A 12376-nucleotide genomic window follows, 5' to 3' on the forward strand; every position below is an offset into this window, starting at 1 on the left:
CCCCCCCCACCCCCAGCAGCATTTTAAGCACCATAAATTAGATTTGCCTTGAAACGCTCCAAATCCTGTTTTTTTGGGGGGTGGGAGGGCGCAGTTTGGGGGCTGGGACCCCCCCCCTCCCCTTATAGTGGGGTCCACATCAATGGGGGGGGGTGCCGTATAAGGAGGTGGGCGGGGATTCGGTTGGCCAATGGCAGCGCGGCATGCAAATGAGGGGGGTTGGCAGCGCAGTCAATGAGGAGGGAGAGGCGGGGCACGGCGGAATCCTCGCGAGGGGTAGGCGTTCTCGCGAGACTTGTGGGCGGGCGGGGGGCAGAGGGAGGCGCTCTCGCGAGGCGCGGGCGTTCTCGCGCGATTTGGGAAGGGCGCTCTCGCGAGGCGCGGGCGTTCTCGCGAGAACTGGAGTTGGAGGCGGTGGCGGCGGCGCCGGGATGGGAGCGCCGAGGTGAGGCCGCGGCCCGCACCGGGGAACCTGGGCACGGCCCCGCCCCCCGACACACCCCCACGTCCCAACCCCGACCCCCAGGGGCGGGGTCACACCCTCCCCCCGGTCTCGGGTGGGGTCTTCCCCGTTGGCCCCTTCTGGCCGCCCCCCTTAGCAACCGCGGCCCTTAGCAACGCGCTCCCCCCGGGTCTTCCTGGGGGGTGGGGGGGGAGGTCTCCAAGAGGGCTCAGGAGTTTTGGGGGGCGGCGGAGAGCACCTGTGGGTCTATGGGGCGGGGGATGGGAGGGATCTGGGGGGGTCACCTGTGCATTCTGTGGGGCTCTGAGGGTTCTGTGTGGGGCCCAAGGGGCCAGCTGTGGGTCTGGGGGGATATTGATGGCTCTGAGGGGTCTCTATGGGGTCATAGCGGGTTTCGGACATCTCCAGGGGGGGTCTGGTGTAGCTCTGGGGATGGATTGCGGGGCGTCTGTGTGTCTGGGAGGGGCTCAGGGGACTGTGTGTGTGTGTGGGGGGGGGTGTGTCCTGGGGGACGCCTGTAGGTTTGGCAAGGCTCTGTGGTGTGTGGGGGGCAATGGGATTTTTTTAAGGGGGCTGTGTGTGGCGCCTGTGTTTTTCGGAGGGTTCTGGGAGGGGAGCTGTAGGTGTGTATGGGGGGTATGCATTGCTCTGGGGCAACTCTAGGGGGGATCTGATGTAACTCGAGGGGACAGCATTGGATCTTGGGGGGGCTTGGGGGGCATATGTGTGTCTAGGGGAGGGTGATCAAGGGACTCTGGGTGGGCTCTGTGGGACACCTGTGGGTCTAGGGGGTGGAGGGGGTCGAGGGAGAGAGATTTGGGGCTCTGGAGAAGAACTCTTAGGAGGCTCAAAGGGCTCTGGGGGTGTCCGGTGGGGCACATGAGAGTCTGCAGGGGGCTCTGAGGGGTCTCTGTGGGGGCTCAGGGGGCTCTAGAGTGGCACCTGTGGGTCTGGGGCATCCCTTGGGGGGAGGGGAGCTAATGTAGCTCTGGTGGGCACCACTGAGTCTGGGGGGCACCTGTGGGTCTGGGGGCAGCACTTGGGTCTCTGAGTCAGTTCCTTGGGGAGGCGTTGGTGTTGTGGGGTGACCCTGGAGAGGGGGGCAGCGGGATATGGGGTTGTTTGTGGGGGAGGGGCACCTTTGGGGCTGTGCGAGCTTTGAGGGGGGGGGACAGTGGGTGTGGGAACGGGGAGAGATAATGGGGTGAGCGTGGATTTTGGAGAAGGCGTAGGGATTTGGGGGGAGCTGGGGTGTGAAGGGGAGGGGAGCAAGGACCACGTGCCATCGTTGGGGGGGTCCCCATGTCCCCCAGATGCCCCGGCACTGCTCCGCCGCCGGCTGCTGCACCCGCGACACACGGGAGACCCGCAGCCGAGGGATCTCCTTCCACAGGTGGGTGCCCTGTGCTGCCTCGGGGGGTTAGGGGGGGACATCACGGGGACCCCCTCATCACCCCCCAGAACCCCTTGTGCGGTGGTGTTATTTCAGTGGGCTTTTTTATTGTTATTGTTTTGCCCTTTTGCGGTTAATTTAACTTGCCCTCCCCTCCCACTTTTTGAAATGGTTTGACCCAGCTGTGTGTTCCGATTTCTTTATCGATGACTTGACCCGGCTGCATCCCTGTCTTTTACCAAGGGTTTGACCCAGATGTATTCCCTTCTTTTATTAATGGTTTGCCCCCCCCCCGGTGTGCCTCCCCCCTTAACCGTAGGAGTGCCCTCATTTCCCCTCCCTCTATTTACAAATGGTTCATCCCCACCTCCTTTCCCATCTCCTTCCTGGGCTGTTCCATTCACACATAACGGGGGGGGTCCATTCCTCCAACCTTCCAGCAAACAGGGTTGGGAGGGGATTTTGGAGCACAGCTGATGTGTGATGTGCCCCCCTTTTTCTCCCCCCACCCCACCACCCCAGGCTGCCCAAAAAGGACAACCCCCGTCGGGCGCTGTGGTTGGAGAACAGCCGGCGGCGGGACGCGAGCGGGGAGGGCCGCTGGGACCCGGCCTCCAAGTACATCTACTTCTGCTCGCAGCACTTTGAGAAGAGCTGCTTCGAGATCGTCGGCTTCAGGTGTCTAATGAGGCGCCAAACGAAGGGGTGTCTAATGAGGGACACCCACCCCTCTGCTTTGGGTTCGAGTGGGTTCCTCCTGACCTGGGGGGGGGGGTGATGGTGCTCCCTCTGCCATGAGGAAATGGTTTGTTCCGTGTTTGAGTTTCCCAGTTTGAGATCCTGCCCTCCTCTCAGTGGAAATGGTTTGCTCTGACCCCCCCCACACCCCCATGCCTCAATTTTCCAGTTTGAAATCCTGCCTCCAGGGATGTGGGGGTCCTCCTAGGCCCCCCTCAGTGCCTTTTAGGGACCCTGCCATGGTTTTAGACCCCCTAAAGAACCCTGCCCAAGAACCTTTGTTGTTCATGGGTCACCCTGGGAGATCCCTCCCCAAGGCTTTGGGGCACCCCATTAATTTTTTTGAGGCTTTTGGGAGCCCAGCTGGGCTTTAGGACCCCCCCCCCTTCACTTGTCTTTTGGGCCCTCCTAGGGCTGCAGAGTACCCCAGGAAGCCCTCAGATTTGGGGTTTTTGTAGTTTTGGAGACACCTGTAAAACCCTGACACCCCTCTCCCTGCATGCACCGACTCCTCTGTTTGTGTTCTTCTCCCCCCACACAGCGGCTATCACCGCCTGAAGGAAGGTGCTGTCCCCACCGTCTTTGAGTCCACCTCCCCCAGACCCCCCCGGACCACTAAGCCCAGACCCCCCCTGCCCGACACTGACAGCCCAAAGCCCCCCCGGGGGGTCACCAGGAAGTGGAGGTGAGTACTGTGGGGGTCTCTGGGATGGGGTGGGAAGTACAGGGCGCTGCTCTTCTGTTTCCCCCCCGCCTCCACCCTATTTAACCCCTGCCTTCCTGTGCCCCCATCTCATTTAACCCTCTGCCACTTCGTGTTCCCCCACCCCATTATTATGCCCCCCAACTCCATTTAACCCCCTGCCATCACGTCCCCCCACCCCACTCCATTCAACCCCTTGCCATCGTGCACCTCCACCCTATCATCGTGTCCCCCCCACCCCATTTAATCCCAACATCACATTCCCCCCCATTCTGTTTAACCCTTTCCCATCGCCTGTCTCCTCACCACATTATATCCCCACCTCATTTAACCCCTACTTCTCTCCCTACAGACGGGACCCCCCCACGGCCCCCCCGGACCCCCCCTTCTCCACCGATGTCTCCTGCTTCCCCCGTGAAGGCGAAGACCCTGCTGGTGTCCCAGCACTTCCTGGTCCCTCGGGCGCCCGCGGTCCCCTCCCGGATACCCTTTTGGTGGCCACAGAGGACGAAGAAACCATCACCCTCCCTGAAGAGGACCCCCCTGGACCCCCCCGCCCCGTTTCTCCTTCCCTCTACATGCTGCGGTTGCCGCCGCCGGCCGGCGCCTACATCCAGAGCGAGCACAGCTACCAGGTGGGCAGTGCCCTGCTCTGGAAGCGCCGTGCCGAAGCTGCCCTGGACGCCTTGGATAAAGCCCAGCGGCAGCTCCAAGCCTGCAAACGTCGTGAGCAGAGGCTGAGGCTGCGGGTGGGAGAGCTCCAACGGGAACGCCGGGCCCCCCCCGAGTGCCGAAGGGCCCCCAAGGAGCCGCAGCTGCTTGGCGGTGGACAGTGAGGGTGTAAATAGAGGAAACACTTTTGCCTTTTTTTTTTTTTTTTTTTTAATGAAAAAAATCAAGGGGACGGCTCGCATTTGGAGACAAGGATTGAGGACGGCGTTCCCCCGTTGGATTTGCTCGCCAGGAAACTGTTTTAGGGAGAAGTCGGCCGAATTGGTGAGCTAATTGATGAGTGTGTCAATCTATGTCTGCGGGGAGCTCGGTGCTGATTGAGGTGCTTGATCTAGCAGAAAATTGGGTCGAGGGAAATAAATCAGTTTTGTGCTGTATTTGCTGGAAGAGCAAAGTGTGTTGGGGGCGTGGTATATTTGTGGGGCTGGCACTGAGTGCCTTCCTGGCAGTGGGGAGCACCATCTACCCCCCTCCAGAAGGAGAAAACCACAGGTTGGTGCCCAGAAAACACTTCTCATCATCCAGGTATCCAGCTCGACCCAAATAACTGGAATTAAGCCTTTAATTTCTATATGGAGATGAGTGCCGAAACCAGCCTGTCGCCCTCATCGTGCTCTGGCGCTGTCAGAAATGATTCCCCCACAAATTTGTCTGTGAAGTGATCACCCATGGCAGGGCTCCTCCTCCTACAGGTTGAGGCTCCCGTCCAGGATGTTGGCGTAGATGTCGGCGTTCATGGGCACGTAGGATTTCTTCTTCTCATCACGGAAGAAGAGCGGGTCCGTGATGATGCTGGGGTCAAAGCCTTCTTTGACGAGGTTGCCCTTGCATTGCTTGAAGGTCCCGGTGATCTCCAGGGCATCCTGTGGGGATTTATGGTGTCAGAAATTGAGGATTGATGCCGTTACCTGCACGGGGTGGTGTCCACTGCCATCGAAAACATGGGAGCATTGGAAAAAGCATGGGACCCCAACTCTGTTATCAGCACAGAGTGACAATACGGAAGCGGTGACACCCTCGGCACAGGACCCCAGTGTGCAGGAGGACCCAGGTGACAACACTGGAAGTGGTGACACCATCAGTGTGGGATGACAGACACCATCATCAGAACTAGTGGACCCAGGAAGTGTCACTGGCATACGGTGACCGGCGCTGTCTTGGGGGGACTCGGATGTCATTGGAAAAAGGGGGGACTGTGGTGGTCTCAAAGATGTCCCCACACCAGGGTGGTCCTGAAGCTGTCATCAGCACCACCACAGGAAGCCCCAAGACCACTGCTGGAAAGAGAGGCCCAAATCCACTCCTGTGGCGTGCTGAGACTCACCTGGACCCGCACGAAGCGGGGTGCGGCGTAGACGGGCAGCGTGTCCCTGGTGAAGGCGTAGAGGCTCTCGCCATCAAAGCTCTGCCCGGGTTTCAGGCGCACAGCCGCCATGCCGCACTTCCCCTCGCACCCTGCCAACAGCACCGGGGGTGGTTTAGGGCAAACTGGGGCAACTTGAGTCTTCATGATGACAAGTGGCCCAAAGTGATGCTCGGTGCCTGTTTTGGGTCACTTTGTCCCACTTTGGCCCCCTTTCTGAGCGTATAAAGGAGACATACTGTGTGTGTCCAAAATAACAAATATTTACATATGGCAACTGAGTGCCTTTGAACCTATTGGCCACTTGTGGCCATTATTGGGACGCATCAGTTGCCCAGAATACGTCAGATGTTGAATTTTAGCTATCACATCCTCTGTTTTCTCTGCGGTGGCTGTTTGGACAATTATGGGGACACTGCATGTCCAAAACAACGCTGACTGCTTGTCTTGGGCAGCCAGGTCACCTCTATAACGTTCTTGGTGGGCACTCAGACCTTCACAGAAGGTTCTCAGGCACTTTTTTTGGGCGAGTAAATCCTGTTTTCACCTTCTTGGTGGTCAGTTGAACCATTATGTGAATATGTTGCAATGCTGTGTGATTCTTTTGGGCAAGAGAGCCCTGTTTTACACTTCTCGGTGGACCACCGTGGCAGTAATTGTGAACCCCAAACAACAGTGGGCTCCTGTTTTGGGTCAACAAATCCTCCTTTAGCCTTCCTGGTGGCTTCTCAGACCCACATCATGTGCCTGAAGCATCACTGGGTGCCTGTTTTGCTCCCTGCACTGCCTGGTACTCACCTGGCACAGGCACCCCGTAGACATTAACTTCCTGGATGAAGTCCACCGTGGCCAGAGTGGCCTCCACCTCCGTGGTGGCCACGTTCTCACCTTTCCATCTATGGAAGCAAAGGGATGAAGCTGTGAGGAGGAATTTGGGCTGGGAGATGGCATTGCCCACGTGGATGTGGGAATGACCGTGCCAGAAGGAATTACCGGAAAGTGTCCCCTACACGGTCCTGGAAATAGATGAAGTTTTCGTGGTCCGTCATGAGGAGGTCACCACTGTTGAAGTAGGCGTCACCTCTCACAAAGACATCTCTCAAGATCTTCTTCTCTGTCTTCTGAGAATCGCCCGCGTAGCCGTGGAAAGGGGTGTTGCGGGTGATTTTGACGACCAGCAGCCCCGTCTCACCTTCAGGGAGGGAAAGGAGGATTTGGGGCCAGGCAGCACCTGCCTTGGTGCTGGAGAATGTCACCTCTGTGCCTCACAGGGAATGCTGCGCTTTGGTGGTTTTCTGGTGGCTCCCAACCACTGAGAGGTGGTGGTGAGGACCAGGAGGTGGCTTTGATGCATCTCAGCCCTTTGCTGTCTCCCCTGCTGTAAAGGCCATCACCAAGGCTCTTCTTACCAGGGCGGACGCGGATGCAGAATCCATCTTCATTGCGTACGGGTTCATCCTGCTCCACGTTGTACTTGATCAGGTCAAAAGAAGCAAAAGCCTGGAGGGCAGAGGAGGGACAGAGAGAAATCAGTAGGTGGAAGAGAAATGCAGGATAAAAATGACCGAGAATGTCTGTGCTTCCAGTGCCAGCCCAGGTCCTCTGTCATTTGCTCATTAAAACTCACAGACCCCCACCACCCAGTCCCCAAATCTTACGTAGTTTTGTTTTTAAATCTGAAATAATTGTCTTTTAAATAAGATTTAATCAAATATATTCAGCTTCACCAAGCTCATCCACTCTACCTTTCAAAATCAAAGATCTGTGGGAGAGTGCTGAGAGCTGGAACAATGGGAAAAGAGTGGAAAAACTATTTTTGTAGCTTTTGCTCAACAGGCTGTTGGAGAGGGACCAAGAAACGATGCTAGGGTGGCCTGTGTTAGGGCTATAGAGATATCCACATTCCCACAGACACTCCAGAAACTTGGAGTCAGTGCCCTTGAGTCAATGTTGGCCAACCAGGTGAAGGGGGCTCCTTTTGGATGTGAAGAGTGAATCTTGGAGATCCTGCTCTTGTGTCAACCCAAACTGATGGGTGGTACTGGTTTCGTCAGATCGGTCATTATGAAGAGGGCACCCTGAAAACTCATGGTATCAATTCATTGTATCAACCCAACTTGTAGGACAGTGTTAGTTTCCCCAGGTTGGTCACTACCAGGAGGGCACGCTGGAGACCCCGCTCTTGTGTCAACCCAACTTGAGGGTGAGCATTGGCATCCCCAAGGTGGTCAGCATTTGTTCCTGTCATTGTTGGCTCACTTTGAGGAACACATTGGCCCTGCCTATGGCCCCGATCTTGCCAGTGTAGTTGATGAAGCCAGCGTTGCCTTCAGTGGCCCCATAAAATTCGCAGATGGAGATGGGGCCGAAGCGCTGGAGGAACTCCTTCCACACCGTTCCCCGCAAACCGTTGCCTATCGCCAAACGCACCCCGTGCTCCCGGTCATTGGTGCGCTGCGAAGGAAGAGAACATCTCAGCATCTGCCCCACAGTGTTGCGTTCCCCCCGGGTGACCTTGGGGCTGGTGGGGCTTTACCTTGGGTGAGTTGCAGAGGTAGCGCATGAGCTCGCCCACATACTGGATGACAGTGACGTTGTAGCGGCGGCAATCATCCCAGAATTGAGAGGCAGAGAACTTGGCTCGCAGGACGCAGGTTGCTCCTGTGGGAACACGGGGAGGTGACTTTTCCCCTTTTCCCTCTTTTTTTTTTTTGCCTTTTTCTTCATCTGTCCATTTCCATGTCTGTTCTTCTGTCTGCCCACTCCCTTGTTCACCCAATATCTAAGGTTTCCTCTTTACTTTTCTGTTATCTTCTGCATTCCTCTCTTATTTTTCCATTCTCACATTTTTTTTGGTCATCTATCTGCCTATCCATCCCTCCACTAATCCATTTATTGCTGTAGATCTCTACATTTCTTCCCTCCTCTCTTGCACGTTTTCCCATCCATCATCCTTCCATCTCCAGACAGCACTGATCCATTTCCATTAAAACATCCACCCGTCCTTCCCCAGCAAACCCGTCCATCCATCTCTAAAACATACACAGCAACATAAAGCAGCCATCCATCCATCTCCATATGTCTGTCCACCTTCACAAATCTGTCCATCCGTCCTTCTCCATAAAGCATCAAAGCAGCTCCATAAAACATTCACCATTTCTCACTCATCTGCATATGGTGGACACAGCTCCTTTTCCCCTTTCTTTCCATCTCTCTCTCCTTCTTGCCTCTCCCCACACACTTCCCCGTCCATCTATCCCCTACAACCTTGTCTGTCTGTCCTCACCCCCATGCTGGCCAGCCCCCATGGGGTGTGGGGCACATACCGACCTCGAGGCAGCCTCCCACCCCAATGAGCAGCCCGGCCGAGTGGTAGAGCGGCAGTGTCGTGTACACGATGTCATTGTCTCGCAGGCCGCAGATCCGGGCCAGGTTGGCCACCATCATCACCTTCATCTCTGTGATCACCGCTGCTTTGGGCAGCCCTAGGGGCGGGAAATACTCTCCTTGGAGGTGCCTGTATCGAAAGGGAGGCCCCGGGCACGTGGGATGGGATGAGGGTGGTGGGTCTTCATCCCTGGAGGGCTTCAGACCTTGCTGGGAGCCGTGGGGAAACTAGTGTAGGTGGATTTGTGTAGGTTGGGATGGGATCTTTTCTATAGGGTTGGACTGGGGAGGTCCTGGCCTCTCTGTCCCAGCGGGGACATGGTGGCTCTCCATCGTCCAAGGCAGCCAACACATGGGACACAGCCAAGAGGAATTTGACCCGGATGGACTCGTGACGGTCAAGGCTGGAGCAGGGACCACTCAAAACCCCTGCACCCACAGCACTCGGAGGCTCCAACCCTCCAGTACTCACACGCAGCACCCAAACCTGCCCAGATGCCACCAAGGAGACAGCCAGATGCTGTCCTCCAAGGAGGAGACCCCCATGGCCTCACCAGTGGTGCCGGAGGTGTAGATGTAGATGGCCTTGGAGGCAGTGGTGGTGTTGCGGTAGTGGTCAGGCATTGGCTCATCAGAAGCTGCCTCGATGGCGGGCAGCAGAGCCTCGACCCCTGGTGTGGGTGACGTGGAGTTCAGGTAGAAGACGCGGACACCTTCCCGCTTCAGGTCGGGCAGCACTTCCTCCACGGCGGCCTGGAGCTCTGTGGGAACACGGACCAGGGTGAGGAGGTTCCCAAATGGAGAGGCACTCCATGTACCCCAAATGGGAACCCTGGTCATGATGGGCACCCATCGTGGTTTGGATGTCCGAAGGTCTCATGCAGGCACTTGACAGAACCCAAACTGCACCTAGGGCATCATGGATGGGTTCCTCAAAGATCCCATACGGTCACCTGATGGATCCCAAATGTGTGTCCTGACCAAATGTGCCCCAGGGCATCATGGTTGGGTTCCCTGAAGTTCCCAAATGGGCCCTCAATGGATTCCAGACAGACACCTTGATTAGATGGGGACCCCAAGGATCCCTATTGGGCTCCAAATGCACCCCCAAAAGGGCCCCTAGTGCTCCTCAGCTGGGGTCCTCGATCAGATGGGCACCTCAGACCCAAGGATCTCAACTGGGCACTCCAACAGGACCAGCACCCGGAGTACCCCAGGTGGGCACCCAGAGCAACCCAAGTGGGTGCCCTGTCCAGGTGTGTACGTATGGATTTCCTTCTGCACCCCAAAACGCCCTCACAAGATGCAAACCAAAGGACCTTTGGCCCCAGTAATGATCTGGCAATAATTAACCCGCAGCCTTGGAGGCGCCAGGGTACCCTCACCAGGGTCGGGGGGTGCACACGCGTGTGCAAAGGGCAGCACACGTGCCTGTGGCCACACCTGGGTGTGCAAACACGTGGCCCCATGTGAGCAGCCTCTTGTGCGGTTCCACACCTTGCACAAACAGCTCCCACCCAGCCACGCTGCATGCAGCAGCACAGACACTGGCACACGTGCAGCCAATGATACCTGCAAATTTGCACAGCCTCTGATGTGCATGGAAGTGTGTGCACGGACACTGTCAGGTGTGCCAATGCATGCAGGGACACTGACAGGTGTGCAGACACATGGACAGAGACACTGGCGTACAAATCCATGCAGAGACGCCAGCACATGTGCAAATATTTGCAGGGTCACTGACTCATGCAGTTGCTGATGCCCATGCAAATGCATGCAGAGATACAAACACGCAAGTCTGTGCGTGGACACTGACATCTGCAAACGTGCACAGGCATTGGAATCCATGCAAATCCATACATGGATGCCAACATGCGTGCAAATAAGCGCTGACATTGACACACGCTGCAAATGCACGTGCAGATGCTGACATCTGCTCACGTGGACAGGTGGTGACATGCATTGTAGATGCACGTGTGGACACTGACGTGTTCAAATCCATGTGCTGAGATGTGTAAATGTGGGCAGACACTAACATGCATGCAAGTCTATGCACGGACACTGACATACATGGCAAATGTATGCACAGACACGTGTGCAAATGCATGGAGAATGACATACATGCAAGTCCATGCACTAACACCTGTGCAAACGTGCACAGACATGTGTGCATGTCTATGCATGGACACTGACACACACACAAACATGCACAGACGCTGGCACAAGTGCAATTCCATGCACAGCCAGCAACATACATGCACAGGTACAGATGTGTGCAAGTCCACGCACGGACACTGACAGCCATGCAAACACGCAGAGGCAATGACGCACACTGACACACGCGTGTGCAGACACACACGCAAACTCTAGCAGGCGCTGACATGTGCGTAAATCCACACACGGAGAACGTGCACCAGCAATCACACGCATCCCAAAGCACACGAACGCCAGCCTGCAGGAAAATACATGTGCAGACAGACACCGGCTTGTGCAACCCTCCACCATGGCACGCTCGCCTGGGCAGCCCCCAGCCCCCCACTCACCACTGCAGCTGAGCACGACGTCTGCCTGCGCAGCGCTCCGTGCGTGCAGCAGTGCACGGCCCCGCACGTTGCAGTTGAGGCACGCCATGGCACAGCCCAGCTTGGCCAGCGCCAACCACGTCCAGACATAGGCGGGCACGTTGGGGAGGAAAACAGCCACGGTTTGGCCCGGCCGCAAGCCCAGGCGCAGAGCGAAGGCGCGGGCAGCGCGGTTGCTCCTCCGCTCCATGTCACCGAAGGTGTGCACCTCATCCTGGAACAGCAGCAGCGGGTGGTGGGGTCGGCGTCGAGCGTGGCTCTGGAAAACCTGCAGGAGGGTGATGGGCGGCTGGCGGGACAAACGCCACCGGCACCGCAGGGACGAGCCCACCAAAGCCACAAAAGCTCCCAGGTCCGCCCAGAAGTAGGGGGACCAGCGGCCGCGCAGCAGCAGCAGCAGCAGCAGCCCGGCCGCTGCTGCCACCAGCACGCCCAGCATGGTGCTCTGGGAGCAAGGTCCAATCGCATGTACCTTGCCCTGGCGGTGCTGGAGTGGTTGTTTTCCTTTTTCCTTTTTTTTTTTTTTTTTTTTCCTTTGCTTTTTTCCGGCAGTGCGGGGGCGGTTTGCATCACTGCATTACCCGTCCATACTTCTACCCTCCTCCTGCTGGGTCTCTCCTGCTCCTGGGGCTGCACCTCCTCATCCAGTGCAGACACATCAGAGGCCCGGCCTCCTTCTGTCTACCTGTCTCTCCATCCTTCCACCTGTCTGCCCATCTATCCGCCTACCCACCCTATCTAGCCATCTATCTGTCTGTCTGTCCTCCCGGCCCCAAAACTTCCATCTGGTCCCTGGATCCTTCATCCAGCCCCTGAATCTCCAGTCTGCCCCTAAAAAGATCCAATCGACCCCAAACACCTCTGTTCACCCCCAAAACTTCCATTCACCCCATAGATCTCCATCCATCCCCAAAACCTCCAACACCAGCTTCTACATCCAGCTCCAAATTCTGCATCCAGCTCCCCAGATCTCTCCCTCTAGACCCCAAAACCTCAATTCAGTCTCAAATCCTTC

At 56.9% G+C, this 12376-nt stretch overlaps 2 protein-coding genes across 3 annotated transcripts; one reads left to right on the forward strand and one right to left on the reverse strand.

Annotated features, from left to right (window-relative positions):
• The first annotated feature begins 295 nt into the window (after positions 1-295).
• THAP7 (THAP domain containing 7) lies at positions 296-7122 on the forward strand. Of its 2 annotated transcripts, XR_002433933.1 has the most exons (6): positions 296-445; positions 1777-1856; positions 2379-2534; positions 3136-3279; positions 3650-4293; positions 4870-7122. XR_002433933.1 is itself a non-coding variant. In XM_021382634.1 (5 exons), exons 2-5 carry the CDS (start codon positions 1777-1779, stop codon positions 4131-4133), a joined length of 864 nt encoding a protein of 287 aa, XP_021238309.1. In that variant the 5' UTR covers positions 296-445; the 3' UTR covers positions 4134-4406. The 2 variants fall into 2 exon arrangements, 1 of the variants encoding a protein (XP_021238309.1); XM_021382634.1 differs by lacking the exon at positions 4870-7122 and having other exon boundaries at positions 3650-4406.
• Positions 4716-11860, reverse strand: SLC27A5 (solute carrier family 27 member 5). The gene is made up of 10 exons (XM_021382636.1): positions 11323-11860; positions 9334-9540; positions 8719-8877; positions 7929-8053; positions 7652-7846; positions 6802-6892; positions 6386-6584; positions 6191-6288; positions 5354-5484; positions 4716-4892 (listed from the first exon to the last, which is right to left on the reverse strand). Exons 1-10 carry the CDS (start codon positions 11798-11800, stop codon positions 4716-4718), a joined length of 1860 nt encoding a protein of 619 aa, XP_021238311.1. The 5' UTR covers positions 11801-11860.
• Positions 11861-12376: the final 516 nt, after the last annotated feature.

This window comes from Numida meleagris, unplaced genomic scaffold (assembly GCF_002078875.1).
Source record: "Numida meleagris isolate 19003 breed g44 Domestic line unplaced genomic scaffold, NumMel1.0 unplaced_Scaffold261, whole genome shotgun sequence".
Lineage (NCBI taxonomy): Eukaryota > Metazoa > Chordata > Aves > Galliformes > Numididae > Numida > Numida meleagris.

Bases quoted from the DNA above. Each gene is read 5' to 3' on its own strand.
- THAP7 (XM_021382634.1), top strand. From the start codon at position 1,777: ATGCCCCGGCACTGCTCCGCCGCCGGCTGCTGCACCCGCGACACACGG. The intron at 2,535-3,135 runs GTGTCTAATGAG...CCCCCCACACAG, and splicing joins TTCGAGATCGTCGGCTTCAG to CGGCTATCACCGCCTGAAGG. The intron at 3,280-3,649 runs GTGAGTACTGTG...CTCTCCCTACAG, and splicing joins GGGGTCACCAGGAAGTGGAG to ACGGGACCCCCCCACGGCCC.
- SLC27A5 (XM_021382636.1), bottom strand. From the start codon at position 11,800: ATGCTGGGCGTGCTGGTGGCAGCAGCGGCCGGGCTGCTGCTGCTGCTG. The intron at 8,878-9,333 runs GTGAGGCCATGG...TCCCGCCCCTAG, and splicing joins CTACACCTCCGGCACCACTG to GGCTGCCCAAAGCAGCGGTG. The intron at 4,893-5,353 runs GTGAGTCTCAGC...AAATCCCCACAG, and splicing joins CCCGCTTCGTGCGGGTCCAG to GATGCCCTGGAGATCACCGG.